At 45.0% G+C, this 25883-nt stretch overlaps 1 protein-coding gene across 1 annotated transcript in view; it reads left to right on the top strand.

The window, feature by feature from the left end:
* Positions 1 to 5728: 5728 nt before the first annotated feature.
* The window catches only part of A2M (alpha-2-macroglobulin), a 32134-nt gene continuing 11979 nt past the window's right edge, over positions 5729 to 25883 (top strand). The window contains 21 exon segments of the mRNA XM_013956226.2: positions 5729 to 5884; positions 5886 to 6001; positions 7781 to 7964; positions 9004 to 9163; positions 10083 to 10135; positions 10702 to 10722; positions 11078 to 11246; positions 12516 to 12600; positions 13487 to 13610; positions 14985 to 15099; positions 15337 to 15446; positions 15951 to 16109; positions 17588 to 17815; positions 18155 to 18218; positions 18724 to 18866; positions 20703 to 20852; positions 21523 to 21693; positions 22328 to 22469; positions 24277 to 24385; positions 24717 to 24945; positions 25216 to 25342. Coding sequence (XP_013811680.2) covers positions 5744 to 5884; positions 5886 to 6001; positions 7781 to 7964; positions 9004 to 9163; positions 10083 to 10135; positions 10702 to 10722; positions 11078 to 11246; positions 12516 to 12600; positions 13487 to 13610; positions 14985 to 15099; positions 15337 to 15446; positions 15951 to 16109; positions 17588 to 17815; positions 18155 to 18218; positions 18724 to 18866; positions 20703 to 20852; positions 21523 to 21693; positions 22328 to 22469; positions 24277 to 24385; positions 24717 to 24945; positions 25216 to 25342 — 2800 coding nt within the window. The 5' untranslated portion in view covers positions 5729 to 5743.

Raw genomic sequence — 25883 nt, 5'->3', positions numbered from 1 at the left:
TTGCACAGGATTGTGTCCAGACAGCTTTTGAATATCTCCAAGGGTGGAGACTCCACAACTTCTCTGGGCAACCTGTTCCAGTGCTCTGTCACCTTCACAGTAAAGAAGTTTTTCCTCATGTTCAGACGGAACTGCCTGTATTTCAGTTTGTGCTCATTGCTTCTCGTCCTATTGCTGCACACCACTGAAAAGAGTCTGACCCCATCCCCTTTACACCCTCCCTTCAGATATTTATACACGTTGATAAGATCTCCCCTAAGTCTTCTCTTCTCCAGGCTGAACAGGCCCAGCTCTCTCAGCCTTTCCTCATATGAGAGATACTCCAGTCCCTTAATCATCTTCGTAGCCCTTTGCTGGACTCACTCCAGTAGCTCCATGTCTCTCTTGTATTGGGGAGCCTGGAACTGGACACAGTACTCCAGATGAGGCCTCACCAGGGCTGAGTAGAGGGGGAGGATTACCTTCCTCAAGAGTAGTTCTCAAATCCCTACCTGCAGCTTTATAGTGCAGGGGGAATAGAATCCTCTTGCCAGTTTCACAGAAATCTTAGTTATAGACTAACTGAACTTATTACCCACGCAGGGCACTTGCCATGGGATCATATAGGACAGAAAAAGTTACCTATTATTTACCCTCTTCCACCAATCATATGTGCTGTAATCAGAAGTTTGTTGCCTGGAGTAGTATCATTGCACACCTGTTACTAACTTGCACAACTTGCCAGCATAGTGTTAATGTTGTGGGGTTGGAGCGGGTTGGAGCAGCAGGATGAGGGTTGTAGTTTGTAGCGTGACAAGCTGGGGCAGTGGTAGAATATATACCCCTGGGTGGAGGACTGGAGGTCACACACTGTAAGTGTCTGTTGTCTACTGCCTTGGGTGATGTACAGGACTGAACTGGTTGGGGAAGAGGAGGTACCCTGCTGAGTTGCTACACCTGTTTTGTAGGGCATGGCAAGAGATTTGTAGTCATTATATTGTGTTCCAGTTCTCAGGAATGGGAGAAGGTAGTGATGATGGGATGAGGTGTTCTGGCCAAGTCAAATATTTGGATTGGATTTAAAGGTTTGTTCCAGGTGCTCATTTCTCTGCCCAGAGACTCTTGGTGAGCCCAGAACTGGACCCAGTACTCCAGATGTGGCCTCACCAGGGCTGAGGAGAGGGGGAGGATCACCTCCCTCGACGTGCTGGTAACGCTCTTCCTGATGCACCCCAGGATACCATTGGCCTTCTTGGCCACAAGGGCACATTGCTGGCTCGTGGTTAACTTGGTGTCCAGCAGCACTCCCAGTTCCTTCTCTGCAGAGCTGCTTTCCAGCAGCTCAGCCCCCAGCCTGTCCTCCTGCAGGGCCTTATTCCCCCCTCAGTGCAGGACCCTGCAATTGCCTTTGTTGAACTTCAGGAGGTTCCTGCCTGCTCATCTCGCCAGCCCCCTCTGACCGGCAGCACGGCCCTCTGCTGCATCAGCCACTCCTCCGCGGTTTGTATCATCAGCAAACTTGCTGAGGGTGCACTCTGTCCCTTCATCCAGGTCACTGATGAAGAAGTTGAACAATACTGGACCCAGGACTGACCCCTGGGGGACACTGCTAGTTACAGACTTCCAACTGGACTTTGCACCACTGATCACAACCCTCTGAGCTCTGCCATTCAGCCAGTTCTCAATCCACCTCACTCTCCACTCATCTAGCCCTCACTTCCTGAGCTTGCCTATGAGGATGTTATGGGAGACAGTGTCGAAAGCCTTGCTGAAGTCAAGGTAGACAACCTCCACTGCTCTCCCCTCGTCTACCTAGCCAGTTATTTCATCGTAGAAGGCTATCAGGTTGGTGAAGCATGATTTCCCCTCAGTGAATCCATGCTGACTACTCCTGATCACCTTCTTTTCCTCCACATGCATGGAGATGGCCTCCAGGATGAGCTGCTCCATCACCTTTCCAGGGATGGAGGTGAGGCTGGCTGGCCTGTAGTTCCCTGGGTCCTCCTTCTTGCCCTTTTTGAAGACTGGGGTGACACTGGCTTTCTTCCGGTCCTCAGGCACCTCTCCTGATTGCCATGACCTTTCAATGATGATTGAGAGTGGCCTAGCAATGATGTCTGCCAGATCGCTGAGCACTCGTGGGTGCATCCCATCAGGACCCATGGATTTGTGGGTGTTAAGTTTGCTTAAATGATTTCTAACCTGATCCTCCTCAACCAAGGGAAAGTCTTCCTTTCTCCAGATTTTCTCAGTGGTCTCTAGGATCTGGGATTCCTGAGAGCTGGCCTGAGCAATAAAGACTGAAACAAAGAAGGCATTCAGTATCTCTGCCTTCTCTGTATCCTTTGTTACCAGGGCCCCTCCCCATTCAGCCGTGGGCCCACGTTTTCCCTAGTCTTCCTTTTGTAGCCAATCTATTTAAAGAAGTCCTTCTTGCTGTCCTTGACATCCCTTGCCAGATTAAACCCCAGTGGGCCTTGGCCTTCCTGGTCCCATCCCTGCATAGTCAAATGATGTCCCTATATTCCTCCCAAGTGGCCTGTCCCTGCTTCCACCTTCTGTACACTTCCTTCTGCTCTTTGAGTTTTGCCAAGAGCTCCTTGTTCATCCATGCATGTCTCCCATGCCCCCTTTTCTCCACTTCTTGCTCATTGGGATGCACCAGCATGTCTCTGAGCTTGCCTGGTTTACCTTGTGAATAGAGCAAAAACTTTGCCTCTCCTAGGATTTTACAATACAGTGCATGCTAATCTATTTTATGTATTCCACTCTACAAAGACATCCTCTCAATATCATTCCAAAGAGGTGATCAAGAAATGTGAAATAAAGACATCAGGTTGCCTCAAAAGCTGACTGCTCTTCAAAGGGAAGGTATTTTACTCTTAATGAAGGGATTTGAAGCATGTATGTTCACTTCCATGTAAAGCAGTTGAACAAATATCTTCACCAGAGCTCTTAATCTTCTTCCTGGAGCATGTTGCTACAGCCAACTGACATATACTAATTTCTTGGAAGGTAAGTTCTTCTGTAAGCAGCAATGAATGCTGGAGGACCATGTCATCAGATCAAGGAAAGTTGCAATCCCCTTTTCCATGGCATTGCTGAGGCTGCACTTGGACTGTGTCTGGTCTGGTGAACCCTCTGGTTCAAGAGGAATGTGAAGAAACTGCAGAAGAAGAACCTGAAGAAAATCCAATGGAGGACTACCAAACTGGTCAGAGAATGGAGCATGTGACCCATAGAGAGACACAGAGGGAGCTGGACTTGTTTAATCTGGCAAAGAGGGGGGGAATTGAATAGCTGCCTACAACTACCTGAATGGCATTTACAAGGATGTTGGAACAAGACATTTCTCTGTAGGGGGAGAAGATATAACAAGGGGCAATGGCCAATTGCAGCTTGGGGAGTTCAGATTGGACATTAGGAAAAAACTTCTTCACCAGAAGGCTGATGCAACAGTGAAACAGGTCAGCAGAGAAGTGGTAGATTCTCTATTCTTGGAGGTTTTCAAGATTTGGCTTGACAAAGCCATGGCTGACCTGATCTAGCGTTGGCATCAGTCCTGCTTTCAGTGGAAGGATGGACTAGATGACATCCAGAGCTCCCTTCCAACTGGCACCTCCATGATGCTATCAACGAATGGAGCTAGATTTTTGGTTCAGGTACAGAAAACTTAACACTGCTCTTCCGTAAGTGGGGCTCCTATCCCTTTAAGCTATGCCTGATGACAGAACTTCAGATTCACTGCTGGAAATCCATGAAGATAACATTAAAGCATACTCTCACTGTGGAGAGGCCAGCACCTTGCAGGAGTGTGCTTGAGGAGCTTAGAGGCAACCACTTAAACTCCAGCCAAAAAACTCAAGAAGGGCTGTTGGCCTTCACAGTTGTACCCACAGCAGATGTAAATGGCAGGAGAGAGATCATCACTGCCTTGTCTGTATCACCATCTACAAGCTGAATCACATGGGTCATGCAGGGTCCTTTGAAAGTAGGCTGGTGGGGCCCACAGTTGCTTCTGAGAGTGGGACAGAAGCAAAGCAGCTTGAGGGAAGATTTTGAAAGGTGGTTGAGTGTCTGTGCATGTCCACTAGTGCCTATTGGGATTTTCAAGGCCTTAAATACCTGCCCCTCTTGATTGACTAAAATCATTTCTCCTCATTTTTTGTCTACATAGCACATTTAAGATCAAAGTCCCATGGATTCACTCCCACAGCTTGGAATCACACCCAGAGATCCAGACCCAACTTATGAGCAGTGTGAGCTGATTTCTTGACAGTTTGCCAAAAAAGGCAGCCCTGGCTTTCCCTGCTGTATGCAGTCCTGCACCTCTTTCCTATGAGGATCGTGTACAATTAGGCAAGCTTCCAGCCTGTTCAAACCAATGTAAAAATCTCATCTTCAAAAGGCTTTGACCACCCCATGTACAAACGCTCTCCTCTATGGGCAAGGAAGATCTTCCTGCATTATAATTTTTCTAGTCAGGCAGAGAAGCCTTAAAGCACCAGATGGAGAAGGCAGAACACAAGCCTGGTCTGTTTTTTTTTTTTTTTTGTTTTTGTTTTTTTTGGTGCAATCTCTAAGGAAATTAGGCATATATTAGTATCCTCTTCTCTTACTCATGCAGGGTCACTGCAGGGCAGAGAAGGTCTCCAATGAAGGTTTATTATCTCATTGCACTTGGATTTCTTAACTCTGAAGTCCCTGAGCGTAGCAAACTTCTGAGGATAGTAGGAGAGGGGAATCATTTTACCCTGTACCCTGCTTAATCCACAAATTATGCTTTATGTCCTCTAACACAGACCTCTATTCTTTGGAGTCTGGGTTAGGACTATGAGTAAGAGAGATATCTTACTGCCACTAGCAAGGGTAGTAATTACTAGAGCTATTGATTCTCCTGCTGCAGAGTAAAGTAACTGTAGTAGAGCCAGAAGTCAAGAAGAAATTTCGCTCCATGACACAACATTACCCATCATAGTGCATTATGTAGATTTTCACCTCCACTCTGAAGCAACCAGCATGGCCCCCATTAGACAGCAATAAGTTATCTAGATGTACTAGTAACTTGATCTGGAACAAGAGCCAGTATAGATAAAGCAAGACACACACCACATCTGTTCTGTTGTGTTAAGGTAACTGCTGCTCTGTGGAACTGGTTAATAAGTTACACGCTGTTAATGGGATGAACTTTTGGCAGCTTCCCATCATGTTACTGTCCCTGTTTCAGTCAGGGTGAAGGTCACATTATCTCAGAGAGGTGATTGTCCAGCTACTCTCTGGCCCTTCTTCCCAGCATTAGCCCTGATGGGACCACAAATGGAGAGCACAAAAGATTACAGTGGGTGGAGGGGGGAGGTTTTCACAAAGTTTACATTTGCCATTTTCGGATCCAGCAGGACTGCTCTAGCCATCATGCCCATAAGTGGGGGTTGGGTACACCATCAGTTTACAAACACTAGCTTAACCTTCTGCTCCCAGGTTGAAGGAAACATCTTTCTTCCTCCAGCAGCCTCCATGATCAGTGCAGTGGCCAGCTTCATACACAGAGCTCTGCCAGAAATGGAGGCCTTCCCCTTTTCCTCTGCTGTTCTCTCTTCTTTTCTTTAGCTACCACCCTCCCTCCTCCATTTCTGCTCCCCGCAAAAGAAAGACAGCTCCAGGCTGTCAGGCTCCCTTCCCCCCTCTTCCCTAGTGCCTAGCCTTTTGCCAGGAATTCAGAGCTGCTAGTTCCAGCTCCTCCTTACATTCCTCTCCCCATTTCCGGATGGGCCCTGGCCTTCAGCCCTTATCTCCTCCAGTCCATGGGCTATTTGCTGTGGAAACTATAAAGAGGTTGATCCATGAGAGAGCAGAGGACCAGTACAAGGTGCAGTCAAACAGCAGCATCAGACCAGGCTGTTATTTGCTTGACTCACCACGTCCTGCTCTGCACCATGAAGAAGGACAGGCTGCCCAGCAAACCAAGCATCTTCCTCCTTCTCCTCTTCTTCCTCTCTGGAAACACCTCTCCCACCACAGAACCGTAAGCTAAACATGGGGTTCTTTGGGCAGGCAGGAGACCTGAGTAGTATTCTTGACTCTGTCCTCACTCTGTCATCTTCTGCCAGCTTTCTTTTATCTAGAAATAAAGACAACAGAGCTGGGTAAAATGTTTTCAACAAACCAGAGCTCTAGTGCTTCAAAGGGGCCCAAAACAGTCTGTGCAATTGGGATATCTGTAAATAACTTCAACCGCCCCCCCCCCCAAAAAAAAAAAAAGAGAGAAGGTGCTATAAGAATACCTTGTGCTGCCTGAGTGAATGGTTTGAAAATACTTCAGCAAAACTTTCTGCTCAATACTGAACCTGTAGTTAAAAAGTGACTTTTTATAACTGTTTACGCATACAGCCAGGTTTTCTTAAAAGATAGATTTTTTTTTTTTTTTTTTTAAAGACAGTGAAAGGCTTCACTTTGGGTTGACTCCCTACTCCCAGGTCATAATGCCCAGGGGAAGGGAGTGTTTATTTGTTTCACGGATAACAAGAAGAAAGGAACAAATAATAGATCTCACATGACCAGATTTTTTTTTTTTTATTCACATTTTTCAATTCAGCCAATGGAGTGAAAACTTCCTTCTCAACCAGGATTATGTGACACACTTGAAACAGGCGTATGACTGTTAAGGTCTGTGAGGTGCTAGCAGACTGCAAGGATGGTGTGTTATACCTCGTCCTTTCTTCACTCCCTTTTGCCCATGCCTGTTTGTATATGAAAGAGTGTGTGTTTTGTGTGTGTGTATGGCTGGAGCAGTGCACAAGGGGTTCTGAGATCTCAGAGACTTTCTTATTGGGCTTTTTTGCAATGTCCCTTCCTCCCCAGCAAAGTAAGGCTGTGCTGCAGCACTTCAAATCAAACACAGGGTAAGCAGATGGCAAGGTTGAGAGCCAGAGGGTCAGAGCTTTCTCCCTGCAAACTGACTGAAGGACATAAGAGAGCTGTGCCAGGGCTTCCCAAAGCCTCCAAGATGAATGCCCTACATTGCTACTGAGATGTTGAGGGCTCTTGTCCCAGCCACTCACTGCTCTGGGGATGCCAGTAACTACTGAAAAGGCCAGCTTAGCTCATCTAAATGAAGCATTGCTTTCATTAGGAGACTCAGGTTTGATTCTCAGACGCAGGGCTGTGCACCATGACACCATCAGCAAGTTGCTAATGCTCAGCCACAACGAGGACTGGGTAAGGCAGAGCAGGGCCCCCTCGCTCAGGCTTAGCCTGAGGGGCGTTACTTCTCAGTGAAAAAGTTAATTTGCTCCAGTGTTTTTGCTTAAGATCTGGCACCACGTTGTGGCCATTTGGGGTCTCTGCAAGGAATGAGAATAATACTACAGACAGTTGGCAGAGTGGAGTCAATGCCGTTTATTCATAAGGTACCAGCTTTTGTGTGGCTCCTGAATCCTACTAACATTGTCTAGCAAAGGTGGCAATTGACTTTTTGCTCTTCTCCATACTGGCAGCATTTAGGGTCCCGGGAGGAAGCGCTGCTATTGTGCCAAAACCTGGTATCCCTTCCAGACATTTGCCTTGAGGATTTCCAGCTGTATTTTACATTTGAGCCTGGCCCCTCTGCTTTCCCCTGCTGTTAGAGACATGATAGAAAGCTTGTTGCACTCCTATAAATTGCACATCTCTCTCTGTATAGTGAAGGCTGCAGTCATCAGACTGGTTTACTTGCTCTTTTGGTACAGCTCCTCTTACCTCTTCCTGCTCCTGTGCTTCCCCCTCTGTGCTTCTGTGTTTAACCAGTGCTTCCCCCTCTTCCTAGTCAGTACATGGTGCTACTGCCCTTTCTGATATCCACTGGCACTCGTGAGAAGGTCTGTGTTCAGCTGACCCACCTGAATGAGTCTGTGACGCTGAGTGCCACCTTGGAGTACCAAGGGGAAAACAGGAGCTTGATTGATGATGTGGTGTCCGAGAAGGATGTGTTCACCTGTATCCCTTTTTCAGTGAGTATCTGATGCTTGTGGGCTGGCTGCTTGTGTCAGAGATAAACTGTAAGGGCTCTGAGTAGTAATGGACAGAGTGACACTGTGTAGGTATTCTCCTCCCTCTAGATCACATTCATATCCATCCTCAACACCTTCTCATGGCTTAGCTCTCCTTAGCATCCTATCTGAATGTGAAATGCTGAATCCTGGAAAGCCAGTCCCTCTTTAGAACAGGAGCAGGAAAGGCCAGGAGAAAGAAGTGGATTTAGTTTTCACACTCCTGGTGACTGTTTGGTGGACATGTTGCTCAGATGGTTCTTCATACGATCCTTCAGCAGCCACAGACTGTCATATGGAGTGCTTCAGTCTGGGGCAGAGCTTTTGTACCTAAAATGCCTTTTGCCTTGTGGATACAGTACGCTGAATTAATGTGAGAACATGGAGATGTAATCGCCTGTGTTTGAAAAACAGGGAAGCAGGGAATTCATACCTTAATGTAACTAAGAGCCCCAATGACTATAACAACAGTCCTGGGCAACTAGGAGAGTTAGTCACCTGACTCAGACAACAGATTATATCTTTGGCCTGAAGGCTGAAGAGCTGGCCTTCAGGACACTGAATATGTTGGCTGGGTTTAACAGATACAGACTGAAGATTGAATCTGCCATTTAGAGAGAGGTGTACAGGGGTCTGTTATGTCTGGTTTGGAAAAGGAAACCTTCTGCAGAGAAAAGGGGGATGATTCTATCTCCTCAGGGATGGCAAAAGGAAAAGGACAAAAACATTTTGGTCAAGGCAGTAAGAAGTTTTTAAAATTGGGTGACAGGGCTGGGAGTACATTTGCTGTGCAATACTTGCATAACCACTGCACGGCATTAGGAAAGAGTAGGAATATGGGACAAGTAAAATCAGTGTCTTGTTTCTGATTCCAGTTCCCCTCACCTCTCTGTTAGGTCCATCAGGATTATGTCAGATCCCTCATTTCACAAAGGCAAGTTCAGTTCAGTAGGCCTTTACAGATGATCACTAACACAGTTGTCTTCTCACCATTCTCCAGCTTCCAAAATCAGATAGCCAGTCACAAGTCACATTTATCACCATACTGGTAAAAGGGGCGACACTGGAGTTCAGGAGCCGCAAGTCAGTGCTGGTCAAGAATTCCGAGAGTTTAGTCTTCATCCAGACAGACAAACCCATCTACAAGCCTGGACAGACAGGTACCAGGGAATGGGTGGACATTTGCATTCAAAGCAGAAATTCCTATTAAAATTGTTGGGCTGTGCTGGCCAGATATTGACAGTGCAGTCAATGAGGGTCAGAACAACAGTCTGTCATGACTGAAGCATGTGTTTTAAATGCTCTGTGTGGGAATAAATTGGGGAACTGTAAGATACACACATGTGCCCCAAAGCACCTGCACACACTCCCTCTGCCCTTGGGAGCTCTGCCCATGCAATTTTGACCCCCCCTTCCATAAGGTTTTGATCCCCTTTGCTAAAACCACCAAAATTGGAACAATGACTGGATATTTGTCCATTAGAGAACAGGGCTAGCTCATGAAATAGCTCTCAAAGTGGCAGCTGATTTTGCTCACTGAAGACATGAAGTTAGGACTATATAAGCCATTTCTTCTGGGCTATTCATCCCCTAAATTTGTCCTGGACGGGGACTAATGTCCTAAAAGAGACACTGAATACCCTGTCTGTCCAGAACCAACAAGAACTTGCAACCAGTGCTGGAATGGTTTTCTTGCATTCATCCTTCCTAAGAAGTCAGTTTGGTTAGAACAAAATTGGAAGACCCATGTTAACTGCAATGGAAAAATGCATCCTTGCAGGTGAAGTAGACAAATACAACCTAAATGTCAACCTAAGTGTAACTGTGGTCGTGATTAGTCAGTTTCTGATGTCCATGGTCAATAAGGTATTCACACTGCCTGTGAACATGCTCTTATCATCCTGTTATTAATGTTGTTTCTCACATGGGTAACCTTCTAACCTGACTTAGCTTTCTAGTGAATGGAATTTTCTTAGAAGAGAATGACTCTCTTCTCTCTTGTACCATCTGTGTTTGCAACTGATGTTTTCTGGTTGGTGACTGCACTGTGGAACCTCACTGTCTGCCTTTCTCCACCAGTTCTGTTCAGAATTGTTTCACTGGATGAAAACTTCCATCCCTTGAATGAGGTGGTAAGTATGGCACTTCCTTTTCAATAGTTATTTGGCCTTAAGCCACATTTATGGGAAAAGGAAGGAAAGAAATGTCATTTGGGGAAAACTTTTGCTATGCTGAGGTAGTTATGCAGTTCATAGGCTATCTCAGCTCTTGGTAACCAGATCTCTTCTTCAGATTTCTGCATAAGGCTGCCTTCTGCATTCTTGGAAAGGTTTGAGAATGAAACTGCAAATGGACAATGCTAGTGTAAACACCTCAATAGTGAGCAAATCTGCCATTATCACAATGTACACATGGGCTTGGTTAGTCTACTCTAATTGGTATTCCAGATCATCCAGAGTTAGCAATTTCAGCTGACTTTTCTGTCTTGGTTGAATGCCTGAGACAAAGAAGTGCCACTCCCTTGATGTACTTCATAATGCTCTGTTGCTCTATATCAGAGTCTTTCTTCCTTATCCCTTTGGGTGATCAGCTTGTTCCCTGAAACGTGATGGTCAAAGCCATGGTCATTTGATCATATTGCTTGCACTCTGTCTAAATGTGAATTCTAAATATACTGTTTCATTTCTTCTCTTTCTAGTTTCCGCTGGTCTATATTGAGGTATGTATGGATATTCGGTTCATGTTCGGATCTATCATACTTCAACCTGGGCTGCGTAGCTACTAGCTGCCTCAAGATGATTCTTGCCTATATAGAAGGCCCATAGCATTAATTTGAATATGCAAAGCTTTAACTCATATGGTGACAACCATGTACTCTGCACCAAGGTTACAGCTAATTCTGTTGTCCAGCCCTGGGCTCCCCACATAGCTCTGCTAGTGCCTCTCACTCCTGCTCTGCAGACCTTTGCAGCCCTGGGATTGGGCCTCCCCTCACTGCCTTTGCCAGTGCTTTTTAGTTCTCATTGGAGCCACTCACAGTTGTCACAATCACCTTATGGTCTTGTTTTCTGTAGGATCCCAAGAAAAACCGTGTGTACCAGTGGACAAAGGCAGAGTTAAAAGGGGGGTTAATCCAGATGTTCTTCAACCTCACCTCTGAGCCCATCCAAGGGACCTACACAGTTGTGGCACAGAAGGCTTCTGGGAAGACAATCCAACATCCCTTCTCTGTGGAGGAGTATGGTAACTACTGCTGCTGTACACAGTTTCAAGTCCCTGGCAACTAACCCAGTGGGGCATGAAAGTTCAATTTAACAGTGTAGTAGACCTGAGCAGGATACCCAGCATGGCTGAAAAAGTGTCTCTGTGCCTTCTCCTTCCTAAGCATCATCCTCTTCTGAGGAGTGAAGGCTGAAGGACTGAGCTAGCACTCTCTGCTCCTCCCAAAGCCTCAGGTCATACAAGCATTCTTCTCCAGAGAAATCTGGCTGCCCACATCAGCAAGGGTCTTATCAGGAGCAGGAGTACTTGGGCAGTCAGTGCTGGCAGTCAGAAGCTGCACCACCTTTGAGACGTGGTTTAAGACCACAGCCCCATCTCCAGATAGTTCCACACCTAAGTGCCATACTATGAGTCTGGGACTGCCCTGTGTGAGTCCCAAACTCTGGCCTTTTGGTTTAGGCTGGGGCCATAAGTTCAGATCCTGCCTGCTCTCCCCCAAAAACTAAGCCTGTAGCTCACAGGCCTTAGCCTTTCTCTGGTGCTCTCACCTCCACACCAGCCCATCTGGTTGGCTAGAAAACGGGATCCTGACCCCCCCCCCCCAACACACACACACACAATGGCCCCTGCTTCCCATGCAACAAGCACAGACTCCCTCACATCTCATCAAGCCAGCTACAGCCCCAGTTACATGGTCTGGAACGATCTGGCTCATGCATCAGAGATGAGACTTCTGAAAGTCCTTTGTCCTCTTTCAATTGCATGACTGTTCCACTGCCCTGAATCCTTCCTAGTTTTCCCAAGACAGTCGCCATGCGCTTCCCCTCCTGCAGCTGGCTTTGGATGTGATGTCACCACGTGGTGAGTGGGTCACCACGGAAGCTATGTAGTTTTTTCTGTTTTGCAAATTGGTAAGAACTATATGCTTTGGAAATGGTGAGACTAGGCTGTGGTCCCACCTCTGTATTTCTGTGGGAGATTTCTGCTGACTAATTCTCTATTTAACTATATCCTACCTCTGTGGGACTGATGACTCATGTGCTACCTAAGAAGCTGCTGTATTTTAATAGTAATAATTCTGTCTTTTTAACCTGGCACAGTGATTTGCTGAGTACTTGTGGCTTTCATTGATTTCAGTGGGACTTGCAGGTGACCCAGGCTTCTAAAATCTGACTAATTATATGTGAAAGGCTTTCAGGACCTTTGTGAAAGAAGCCTCTAAGCAGCCTTCATGTCTCACTCCTATGTTACTCCCCATCACACCCACTGTTCCCGTTGGTTCTGCTGCAGTGCTACCGAAATTCGAAGTAACAGTGAAAATACCCAGGGTGATCACCATTCTTGATGAGAAGCTGAAGGTGACAGTTTGTGGTCTGTGAGTCTCATTCTTCTTTCAATCCTTCTTGGTTCTAACTTTTACTTCAGCTGCTGCTAAAGGCCCAGTTGGAGTACTGAGATGTGATATTTCATTATTTTTCTCAATAATTTTTGTGGGGAGGTAATAGACAGAGAGGTGTGAAGTCCCAGGTTCAAACGGACTACATCTACCATTAAAAAAAAGGCTTTGTAACAATTATTGCTTGGGGCAATTTGTCTGTAACATGTAGAAACATCCACTGCTCTTCTGTTTATTGGGGTTTTTTTAACATGTTTACTGACATAAGAATCACAGAGTATTTAAGACTGGTTGCAGTGCTAAGGAGGAGGTTTTCAGTATAGTTTAACTGGGAAAGACATTTTAAGCATGGCTTCTCCTGTTATTGCTGAGGGGAAAGTGAGGGAGCTGCCCTATTTTCTTTGGACCACCTCATTCGATTCTACATGGTGTTTTCCCAGCATCCTAAAGGGAGAGTCACAGCAGGTGCTGCAAACTGAGCTGAAAGAGGCAATGCAAATACATACACAAAACAGTTGTATCAGAATCAGGTGGTAATGTAGATACTTGCAACATATTCTCTAAGACAAGGTCTGCTCTCAGTTAAATAAGCATTATGGTAAATGTTTTCTGCAGGCTTATGTTTTATTCCCAGAAGGGAAATCATGACTATAAGATTCAGTGTTCCTGCCCCCCATCGCCAGGCTTGATTCTAAAATGCTATCAAATTTGTTGCTATCTTATACTTCTTGTGATGACCCTGACGTGTCCTGGAGGCAGCTCTAGGGAAGAGTCCTGGCTCCCCTAGTGGTAGGCTAATCATTTTTCTCCATCTGTCTTACATTCCTAATGGTTATGCTTTTCTTTCAACCCTCCTTGCTGGTAGATACAGCTTTGGAAAGCCTGTTCCTGGCCTTGTGAACGTCCGTGTATGCCGGAAGTTTGAATACCCAGCCACCACCTGCTATGGTGAAGAGGCAAAGGCAGTGTGCGATGAATTCTCTGGGCAGGTGAATCATGATTACTCTTGTGGGCAGGGTGATATGAGAGAATATTGTGTACTGAACAGGCACAGGTTTGCTCTGATGGAGTATATACAAGCATAAGTGTGAAGAGGGGAGAGACTCCAAGTATTTGAAGGAAGACTGAAGGAAGAAAGATTGGGTGCAAGACAAAATGTATAAAAATAAGGAGAAGTTTTGTACAATCACAGAATCACAGAATGATCGAGGTTGGAAAGGACCTCTGGAGATCATCTAGTCCAACCCTGCTGCTCAAGCAGGGTCACCTAGAGCACGTTGCACAGGATTGCATCCAGGCAGGTTTTGAATATCTCCAGAGAAGGAGACTCCACAATAAGAAAGATGTGTGTAAAGGCAAGAAGCCAATGGAGGAGGAAAATATGAAAGAAACAGTAAAAGTTTAGGTGGAATGTAGAGAGTATCAGGGAGAAGTGAGATAAAATAAGCATGAACAGTGAGAACAGAATTGGGGTTGGCTTCCACTAGAGACAGTGTGTGGGTGTGTTCGATGCAAAAAAATCCCCAGAATCCAGGGGAGGGATGATGCAGTTTGAGCAAGGAGGAAAGGAATATGTTTTTAGTAGCACTGATTAGGACAGGCAGACAAGAAAAACAAAGTTCACTCTTCAGGCTAAGAGCAAAATGGAAGCTGGTTTGGAGCATAAGCAAATGCAACAGTGCTAGCTTCACTGATAGAAGCTAGTGTAATAACAGCTATGGAAAAGTGACAAGAGAACAAGCAGAAGACATGCTTATAGTCCTTGGGGCTTTCTACAGCATCATCCCTACAACTCTGTCATTGCTATTGTTATCCCTGCTAAAAAAGAATGTGAACACAGCTGTTCTAATCTCTGTTCTGAGCAGCCCTTCCCTTTACTGTGGAGACCTGCCTTGTAGACAAAGATGCTGAAAACAGGTGGCAAGCTTTGGAAAGCTGTCATCTTCTGTCTACACTTACCTAGGCTTTGGCTTATGTATCACTCATACTGCTTTTGCATTTTAAGCCAGCAGCTATATACTAATGTGCCTGATACCTGGCAAACATTTCCACTGTGACATATACCTAAATAATTGCCTATACTTTTATATCAACTATTTGGAATTTCAAACTTCGCAAACACACACGTACACAAAAATCTCCTAAGTTTCAAGCCTGGTAAACTCTTTGCTCTGAGGTTGCTCAGAATGCTCCTTGCCAAGTTATATTCTTTTCCAGTCTTGCTAAAAAATAATGAAGAGAATGCTCTGTAAAGTTATGGGCTTCCCTTCCACTTCAAGGCAGTACACAGTGATGGGTTCATTAGGTTGCATAAACATTATGTACATGAGACAAGAAGAATCTTGTTTGTTTTCCTCCAACAGACAGACAACCATGGCTGTGTTTCTGAAGTGGTAAAGACCAAGTTATTCCAGCTCAAGAGAACTGGATATCAGAATAAGCTCCATGTGGAAGCTAAGATTAAAGAGGAGGAGACAGGTATGAATCATTTGGGTCAAAGAGCTGTGTAAGCAGCCCAGGAGCAGACCAGCACAGGGGCCTGCCAAGTAGGGGTAGGGACAAAAGCAGACTCCCTGTTCTAGAATGCTGAAGTTTTCCTTCTTGGAGTCCAGGAACATCAAAAGAATTGCATGTCCAGCAAAGGAGAGTTGGCCAGGAGGCAGGGTAATTCTGGTCAGGCAGAGGCAAATTAATTCTTGATGCTTCTTCCTGCAGGAGTGGAGCTGACTGGAGCAAGCTTCTCTGAGATCACAACCACGATTAGCAAAGTCACCTTTGAGCAGACAGACTCTCACTACAAACCTGGAATCCCCTTCTTTGGGCAGGTAAGGAAACCATGAGGAGTGGAATTTCATGAGTGCCAGTCATGCTACTGAACCTGCTGGATAGATACATGGCCCCCTCTGTGAAAGATGCTGGGCCTCAGGAAATCCCTGAGGGCCTGCTCTCCTCTGTAGGCTCTGGAGTAAGGGTACAGCAGCTGAGAGCATAGACCTCATTCTGCTTACCCCTCTGTCCTTGGGCTTCCTCTTCTTAAAGCAAGTCAAGGTTCTGCTTCTCTGGTGTCCTCTTGACCAGGAAGCCTAACAGCTGTGAGGACGTCATCTCCATGTCCACTACTCTGACGCAGGGTTGGAGATAATAAAGGTCCAAAGAAATAGGATTCAGAAAGTTTGCAGCTCTCTGAAAAAGATAGGTGATGCACATGTAAAGTACAGTGGAGACTTCCCTGTCTGACATGGACCCAACACTCAGCCTCATGGCATATCAGTCTGTTCAGCTGGCAGGTATTTTTTTCCTTCTATACTGAACTGTTTTTGCTCCTCCAGGTGAAACTAGAGGATGGGTCTGGTACTCCAATTGCCAATGAAACCGTAAAGATTTCTTTAAATGGAGGCCAGGAGACCAACTACACGACAAATGAAGAGGGCCGAGCATGGTTTGCCTTGAATACTTCCATGTTTTACTTCAGTTCTATTGGAATTAGAGTGAGTCCTGGGGGCCAAGAAGGTGATGAAGTGATCAGCAGGGCTGGAAGAGGAGTAGCGCTGATGTTTGTACTATATACGCAAAAGAGCTCAGCTTCTTGTTCTTGGTTGTTCATGCCAGCCTTGATATCAGTGTGGTGGAAATAGCCAGACAACAAACCAGGTTCCCATGTGACAATTGTATTTAGCTTTTAACTCCTTGATTTCTGCTTGGCTATAGCAGTGTAGGGTTGGAAGGAATTTCAAGATATCATATAGTCTATTCTGCTTCAAGGGATCACTAACCATACCTAGACAAATCTGCCTCAGGGTAGTCTATCCTATTTTTAAAAACCTCCCATGGTAGAGATTCTACAACCTGTCTAAATAAGCACTGCTGGTGCTTTGTTGTCTTTTCAGTTAAATGATTTTCCAGTTATCTCATCTAAATATCCTTTGTGGTTGGTTCGAGCAATCTGCATCTCTCAGGGTTTAATTTAGCATTCTAAATCTCTGAGCCTTCCTCTTTCTTCTTCTTTTTTTTTTTCCTTCCATATAGAGAAAAAGAATATAAACCTTTTAAAAAAATTCTCTGCCTGGTATGGAATTTGTTAATCTAGAATAAATAAGTGCTGCTGAGCATCCTTTTGTTGGTGGGAAATGCAATGTGTGTGTAATATCCAAGTTTTCTAGCATCTCACAGTGGAAGAGGGCAGGTTGTCTAGAATTATATTCTATCCTTTCCTTATAATTCTCTTGTCACAGATTAAGACCTGTGAAATTATCCAGAAGTTACTGCAATGTGTGTGAAGTTTTCAGAATTTTTCAGGGTGAAGAAAAAGCAAGAATTCCCAAGCATAGTGATAAAGATAAGGAAATGAGAGAATGTATGATACACAAAATGCTGAAATAACACCCTTCGAAGTGTAAAATATCTTTCCCTTGCTCTCATTGCTAATAAGACCTGGACTCTCTCACCTTCTGAACTTATGTTTGATTTAGTTTTTTTATTCTCCAGGCAGACAATTTTCCTCCTTGTCCATAAGCATCCTTAGCTTGATCTTGGCACTCTTAAACCTCCATATGAACAGCCCCATCCCTTCTTCACCACCATTAACAATAATGAGAAGAAAAGTATAAATCAGTTTCTTTTCTCATTAAACTAACCGTGATTTAGGGTAGGATATTCTGATGAAGAGCTCTTGAGCTGATACTAATAGTAAATAAACAAATGATACGATACAACTTGTCTGAGCAAAACCCCAGCTTCTCTGGCAGTGAGATCATTCCCAATGATTTGCTGAGGATGCCCCCATTGCCTTGCATCTTCCAAACTTGTGTTTTGGGTTTTTTTTGTAGATTATTTGGTTGTTCTTTGTAGTCTATCTGTTTTTTTTAAATACAAGAAATAGCAAACCTTTAATATCGGGCCATGAAATTTGGCTCCAGTTCAGCACCCTGTAGTTGAGGATCTATGTAAATATTTTCTCTGTTTTCAGGCAACTCACAAAACACAGACCTACTGCTATGACCATTCCTGGGTTATTCCATATTATGAACAAGGATATCTCCAAGTAGAGCGCTTTTACTCTCCCAGTAAGAGCTTCCTCAAAATTGAGCCCAAGTCTGAGACACTAAGCTGTGGCTCCACCACAGAGGTACGAGTGCACTATATCCTGACACCAGAGGCCGTAGGAGAGAAGAAGAAAATTGTCTTTTACTACTTGGTAAGCTGGCACCTGCCAAACAATCAGGTTGTCATTGGTAATTGTAGGGGACCACAGAGACGGAAATTGTGGTTTGAGGCAGCAGGCTTTAAACAGTTTCCCATCATCCTTCACATGTTCTTTTCCCCAGAAAAAGAGGGCCTGGGTTAGGAGCAGAAGAGGGAGGATGTCCCACTGCCCCTGGGGTGAGCACTGGGATTCCACTGCAGAAGGGCGGAGAGCAGCTGAGCAGGGTGCAACCAGCAGACGCAGCTTGGTTGTTCCCCTCTCAGGTTTCCTGTCTTTAAGGTCTGGCTCATGCATAACCTCAGTCACAGGAGGGTTTCTCCTTCTGTTCAGGTGATGGCCAAAGGAATCATTAAGCAAGCGGGCACGAACACTCTGGATTTGGACCATGAAAGTGGTGAGTTCTCTTCATCCCTCAAATTATGTCTGTCCTGGGAGGCTGTATGACTGTGGCAGATATACAGGCTGCTTTCAGGTGCAATTCAGGGGTACGCATCTCCCTCTTCCCTAAGACGGGGGAAGTGTGGAGGCTTTCTTTTCTCTACTTTTATTTTGGGCTTTGCACAGACTTTGCTCTAATGCCATGTGCCAGCTATCTTTCTTCTGATCAATGCATTCCTTGGGGCTCCAAAGCTCTTAGGACACACAGTTTGATGGTCTGATTATAGAAGTTGGACCAAAAGTCAGCATGCTTGTGCAGTGGAAAGTGGGACTCGAACCAGGCCTTTTCAGTCAGATGGTGAGGCTTATACATCTCTGTGGGCACAAATGCATCCCACTTGGTGTTCTGAGGTTTCATCATGGCTAGGATGAAGTTCAGCATGAAGTCAAACCTAGAAATTTGGCTGCTCCAATAACAGGTTTCCTGTCCCTTAGTTTTTTGTTCTTGTTTTGTTTGCTAGCCAATGGGGTCTTCTTGCTACAGCTGCCTGTACAAGCTGACATTGCTCCAGTGGCCCAAATACTTGTCTACACCATTTCCCCCAGCAGGGAGGTTATTGCTGATTCAACCAAGTTCAAGGTAGAAAGATGTTTCAGCAATAAGGTAAGTGTTCACTTCTTGAGGGAGCAACCATTAGACTGAAGTCTGGACAAGCTCATTTATTTAGATTTATTATCACTGGACAAGCCACCTATCAAAAGTTCTAGGTGGCTTCATTGCTTACTGGTTTGTGCTAGCTTGGAGGAGATCAACTGCAGGAAAAAGGTGCTAGCAGAGACCACACGGCTAAAACTCCTCTTCACAGCAAGTCATACCCACTGATCTCTCTGCTGGCCCTGCGTAAGAAAAAGCGAGGCCGCTTATCTGCCTTTTAGTCATACTGCAGCCCATGTGTTTCATTCTTTTTCCGGCAAATTCATTCCAGCCACAACGTGGCAGCTTGTGTGGTCATGGTGTACAAGTAAATACACATGCAGCCTCAATCCAAGGAGCAGAGCTAGTACTTGTTGGATCTTTCATCTCCCCTACATCCCATCCTCTCATTGTATTTTTTGATGTATGAAAATGGAGCTAAATTTTGCCTGCATATGCTATCTGCATATGACCAATGAACAGTGCTTCAATAGCACTGGTGAGGCTGAAAGAGGGCAGAAGAAAAAAGCTTTCTGTTACTATGATTCCCTAATGACCCCACATATTCCTCATGTAGAAGAGCAGAATGATGTATGAGCAATCCTCAGAAAACAGAGAAACCTCACAACTGCCCTGGGGGACTTCATAATGGTAGACAAGACACTGCTAAATACAGCCCCTTGTCCTGTTTGAAGCCAAGCTAAATGACTTCTTGAGACGGGTGTCACTGTAGGAGCTTGGTCACCTGAACTTTGTTCATATCTCAGAGATCAGTCTATGCACTGTAGCTAGGTCTGGGTGCAAGCTGACAAGTGTCAAGTGATTTATGTGTTTATGTACTGTTTTCCTTTCCAAAAGTTTCCTGGATTCAGAGCTGGTGTCCATACCGCTAGCACAGACTTTGGACCATATCTATGCTAGATGGTTTCTCCAGTAGCAATTTTACTGAGGCCCTTGTTCTGTCATTTCCTGAAGAATATTGATTTTTTATTCTCAGTGTTGTGAGACTGCCCTGGGAGAGGTGGGAGTGTCAGCAGAAGGTGTACTGTGTTCTGGTTGGGATACCAGGGACACTGGCAGCTTGTCCTGCTTTATCAGGGAACCTGTTTACTCTGAGGATTCTTTGAAGGTTTTATGTCAGGGAAGAAGTTGTGCTGTTGAGGAGAGGGAAGATTTATGCAAAACAGCCATCTTATTACAAAATCGTGTGAGATGGTGATGAAAAGCAACTTCTGCTAGCAAGAACTCGCAGAGTTTGGTAGAGGGGATTTAGAGTTACGAGTTAGGTTTTGGGGAGGGCACACTGGCCTGGCAGTGGGATGCACCCAGCAGGCCAGTTCTTCAGAACCATTGCCAGACAGTAAATATTACAATATTTCTCCAAGACATGACTGCTTCTTGTATTACCGGAAAATATACCAAGTGAGCCCTCTGCAGGCCTGTTGTCCCTTCACATGCAGTATCTGGGTGCAGCACAGAGACTGGACCTGGTTTAAGACCATGCCCAGCTGCCTAAACAGATCTAGCCACTCTGTGGGATTATCTCATTACATCCACAGTGGCCATAACATCCTAAATTGCCTTTAAAGTCATATGAGTAATCCTTATTTTGAAGTTGCCAAGAATTGTTAGAGTTGACTCTTCTGCCACTGCAGGAAGAAAACCCAACTCTGCAGTAGGAAAGAGGGGTGTGTGAGTGTGCATCTGTGTATGGGAATCTTAAGGTTAGAACTGATGCACCCAACTGAAGGGAAAAATCTTGCAAGGTTTAGGGTATCTGAGACATAGCTTCTTCTGTGGCTACAGGTGGACTTAAGCTTCTCTCCTTCTGAAGGCCTGCCTTCTTCTGACACTCACCTGCTGTTCAGAACCTCCCCGAACTCCCTCTGCGCTGTCCGTGCTGTGGACAAGAGTGTTCTTCTCATGAAGCCAGAAGCTGAACTGTCACCCATCTCTGTAAGTGCTAAGACTGTGCACTAACTCAAGGCCTGGTCAGAGCAAGAGTAGCCCAGTGCTGGAGTGGAAACAGTGATCAATCCTTCTTGTCAGTGCTGACACAGGAATGTTCTCCTGCCATGTTTCTCATCTTCCTTCAATGGGCAAAAAGAACTGGGCAGCAGATGTTTCTTAAGGATTTTGTGCGACTGTAGGGATAGTAATTGGGAAGCTCTTTCAATGGGGCTGCTTCTCTTGGCCAGAGCCAAAAACTATCTTACGTTTAATGATAGTTATTTAGTTATTATCTCTGGCCATGGATTTATTTTCTTGGAGTAGTGTCTGGAAGTGTCAGAGAGTTTACTCCCCTTATGCCAAGCAGGAAACAACAATCCCTGAATAGGGACAAAGGGCTGCAGCTGGGCCTGCCAGAGTATATAATTATTAACATATCTGAGCCATAAAAACTAGACCAACATGCTGTTCATAACAAAAGAGGGAGTATCTCCAAATTTTGATCTACTTTTCTGGACTTCCAAATTCCCATTGCTCTCACCACAGGGAGGACCATGGTTATATGGATACATGTGCAGGTGATGTGGCTGTTACAGTGCTTGCACCCATCTTCCTCAGCTGTGTTTTGTGACAGGGGGCACTGAAAATGCAACTTACCCTGGCTCTTTCTGCCCAGGTGTATAATTTGCTACCAGTGAAGGAATTACGTGACTATCACTATGGCCCACACATGATCTTGGAGGATCCCCTAGAGGACTGTATCCCTTTGAAGAAGATAATTCTGAATGGGATCACCTATTCTCCAGTAGTGGATATGAATGAAGAGGACACTTACAGCATCCTTAAGGTATGGCTCTCTTCCATCGTTGGGAATTGGAGTGGGGGTAGGACTGAGGATGCTTAAGCCTTCTTTGGCAGCTGCAATATAACAAGGGAAGGGCTTACGAATCTGAATGGCTGGACACTAATTTTTATCCAGAGGCAAGTTCAGTGAGGACCATAAGTTTCATCCGTCTTGCCATCTTTGCCCCTGACTTGGTGGAAAAGAGATTCTGTCTATATGAGGTTTTCTTCTTACAGGAAAAACTTTGGGGTTGACTTGACATGAGGTTCTAACTGGAGACCTTGAAGTTAAGTGTTCATGGGCCATTACAATTACCCCAAATAAATCAATACACCCTTGAGCCGCATCGTAGCCCAGATGTCTCCTTCTAGAGAGGTGACTTCATATCTACTCCCCGGCTCATCCTGACTGCATGCTGGAACTGGACTGGAACCAGTGCCCTAGACAGGGGGATCTGTTTTTTGGTCTCTGAGCCTCCAAGGCACCCAGATCCAGGCTTGGGGGGATCAGCTCAAAGTTGAGTCCACAGGCAGTAGCAGATTCTGCTTCTGAGGCAATAAAATACCGATGTCAGGTCCATTGTGTAAACCTCAATGAGAATCAGTAACAAAAATCATGTTGTTTTTTTCTCCCATAGGAAATAGGTTTAAAGGTTTTTACAAATTCCAAGGTGAGAAAACCTTGGTATTGCAGCACTGGGAATCACGTATTTCTAGAAGCCAGCCCTGCATCAAGTTCAATCCTGCCTGGAGCACCTATGCATGCACTCAGGACAAGTGGTAAAGGACCAGGGCCTTGCTATCACCTCTGTTCTGGGCAGAGATCCTGTCTGTATTTCAGGGTGAACACTCAAACAAGGACTGGGGTTGTGCATTGAACCTTTGGAAGCAGTACTCTTGTGGTGGGTCCACAGATGTCAGCTCCTGCATGAGTGTGGTGCATATCTCTTTTGCTGGATTGTGGAAGCTTGCAGACTAGCTTTGATAACTCCCCGTTAGAAGTCAGTAAGACCAGGTTGTTTCTAGAGGCTCTGACAGAGCACAGGATATTATTGTGCTGCTGAATTCTCTGTTTACTAGGCTTTTACACTAGACTTTGCTTCCCAGCTATCACTTAAGGAGCCTCCAACACCATCTTCAGCCTGTCCTCACTGGGTCATCCAGTCTTCTGAGAAGCCAAAACCAAACAAAGTGGATGAGAAAATTTTCAGTGACAAATACATAGGCTTCACTCCAGGGACTTAGAATTGTAAGATGCAGGTGGCAGAAGCCTTGGCTGAAAGGGACCCATTCTATTTCTAAGGGCTCTCTTAACTCTTACAGTGAAGCTTTTTGGGAGGCAGAGTTGGCCATATCATCCTTCCAAGTCTTAATCGGTGGGTTTATTAAGGGGAGCATGCTGAAAAATCTGAGTTATTTTTGCTGGATAACTGGTTCAAAGTCTTCCCTTGGCACATAAACCTGCTCTTTTGTAGATATCCAGTTTTATATCCATACATATCCAGTTTTAAGACAATTTCAGCTTATGACACAGGTTGCTAAAATGCAGAATGGATACTTTTTAATTATTTTAACTTGAAATAGATAGCAGTGAGAAGACTGAAATACCTTGCTAGAAAGATAAGTACAAGCAGACCACCTGTCACTCCTGCAGTCCTAGAAGCTATGCGATACAGCTCTGATAGCATCTTTCACTCCTTCCCCAAGACCTTCTCACACACTGGAGGTGCCCACTAATATGGGTAATATGGATCCCTGCAACCTTCACAGTTTTTATCCAAATGTAGAAAGGAATTTAGCCTAACTAAAGATGACTAGAAATAGAGTTTAGCTCAAACACTTCAGCATGTGGAAAATGGGAACTTTTCATCTTTATTGGCCTGTTTGGGTGAATTTCTATTTTCTTTTGCCCAAGAGAAGCAAATCCAGCCCCTCTCCCTCCACTTTTTTTTTTTCCCAAGCTGTTCAAAATCAAAGTAAAACAAAGGCTTATTATTTTTCACCAAAATTTCATCTCAAACTCAGAATATTTTCTTGGGAATGATTTTTGCATGTGAAAACTTCCCTTTAGTCAGTCTATTTTCATCCCTCCTATTCCCAAATTTCAATGGCATGTTTTTAGTCTGTGCATCCCTCAGCCTAGTTATTTTGGAGGCCATAGGTTTGGCAGGGAGGTAGTTTTCCCAGACATAGTAACCCTGCAAAAACCACTGCAACACAGGATGTTTCATTGCTAGCTGGTCTGGATGGAGAAGGATGTCATGCTAAGACAGTATACCTGAAAGAGAAAGGGCTGCCGGCACAGAAGGTCATAAATGGCTGTGTGCTTTAACATGCTTGCTTTAACCTCACATTATGAGTAGTTCTGGAGACCAATGAGAAATGCTGGAGGGATAGCCCTTGCTAATAAATCCTGTCCCTGGTACTACTGGTACCAGTGCTCACTGCTCAGCAACTATCTGCTGCCAGCACAGCTTCTGATTACCGCATAGGTTGTCACTTTCTCAGACTACAGTATCATGCTGACGTAGATCTTTGTTGTTTGGAATACTGGTAGTGGATTTCTTTTCCATCTCATCACATTCAGGTCCACAGAGGGATAGACTGTATAACACATTAAGCACTCCTGAAGAGCTGACAGAGACAGTTCGAAAGTATTTTCCAGAAACTTGGATTTGGAGTTTAGTATCTGTAAGGTGAGTGGCTTGTGCTGGTTCCCTCCTTCCTTTTTTAATTAAATGGGTTTTATAAGGTAGAAACATGAATCTCACGTTTGCTTGGCCTTTTCAGTTCAAAAAAAGTCTTTCATTGTTTGCAGAGATTACTTGGCAATCCACTGTAGTTAGATTTGTCCAAGCAGTGGCAGGGGGCTGGAAGGAGATACATGGGAGTGGTCCTCCAATAATAAACATACTGTGCCCCATTGTTCACACAGGGAGTACTGTTTAGTAGGCTGAAAAGTATACAGATAGTCACCAAAATAACATAAAAATTCCCACTCTGTCCTTGCTCTCTGTCCCTTACCAGCTCAGAAGGAAATGCTGAACTAGATGTGACCATCCCTGACACCATCACCGAATGGAAAGCCAATGCATTCTGCACCTCGGCAGATGCTGGCTTTGGCCTGTCCCCAACTGTGTCCCTAAGAGCCTTCCAGCCCTTCTTTGTAGAGCTCACCCTGCCCTACTCTGTGGTGCGTGGTGAGGCCTTCACACTGAAAGCCACTGTTTTCAACTACCTGGCAGCCTGCATCAGGGTAAGGGGTGTTTAAATCCTTCTGTGTACTTGTGTGCTTTCTTGTACACCTCTTTCCTTCACCTTCCCTCTATCTCATCTCTGAGTAGCCTTATACCCCTCACTCCTGAAATTATTATAGCTCCCACATTCTCTGAACACCAAAATCCACCATTCCAGTTCCTCCTCCTTTGCTACAAGACTATTGCTGATTCTTCCTAGCTCCCTGATGTGCTCTTCCTGTCTCTCATGATCACCCCTCCCTGATTATACCTCTCTCTACAACTGGCAGGTCAGTCTGACTCTAGCTCAATCTACTAATTTCCTGGCTACCCCAGCGGAAAAGGAAGAAGAATCTTATTGTCTCTGTGAGAGCGGAAGAAAAACAGTGGCTTGGCTGGTGACTTCCAGATCTCTAGGTAAAAGTCTAAGGGCACTGAACTCTCTGCAGGGAGGGATGAAGTTTTCTCAAACATTTCTTTTCTTTCTTCTTTTTTTTTTCAGGGCTGTAGAGGAGGAGGAAGGAGAGGATTAGATTCTCCATAGTGTCTGTAGAGGGATGGATGTTAGTTGTTTCTGTTCCTCCTGTCAGGTGACACTGACCAGAGTGGACTTCCAGAAATGTCTCTCTTAAAAGAGGAATGGGCTTACTGTACAAGAGGCAAGGATAGCTCTGTCTGACCATGGGTGGCCCATGTGTATTCCTAATGGCACCTTGCAGAGTCTTGCCAGTCCCTCTTCGCTCTGTAGCAGTATTTGGCCCTGGCTCTGTTCCTTCAGGAATTCAGCAGCCTCAGATATAGTTTTGGTTCTACACATGTTCCCTTTATAAGAAACCATAGATCATAATACAGTTTGGCAGTCACTTTGACCAGGGAGGGGAAAATATGCTAAATTAAAGCCTGGTAGGAAGTCAACCCCTCAGCCAAACAGCTTTGATCTTGGTGGATGTGATAATTT

This window comes from Apteryx mantelli, chromosome 1 (assembly GCF_036417845.1).
Source record: "Apteryx mantelli isolate bAptMan1 chromosome 1, bAptMan1.hap1, whole genome shotgun sequence".
NCBI lineage: Eukaryota > Metazoa > Chordata > Aves > Apterygiformes > Apterygidae > Apteryx > Apteryx mantelli.
Note: the sequence above shows the minus strand (reverse complement) of the source record. Positions and strands in the feature narration are given on the sequence as shown.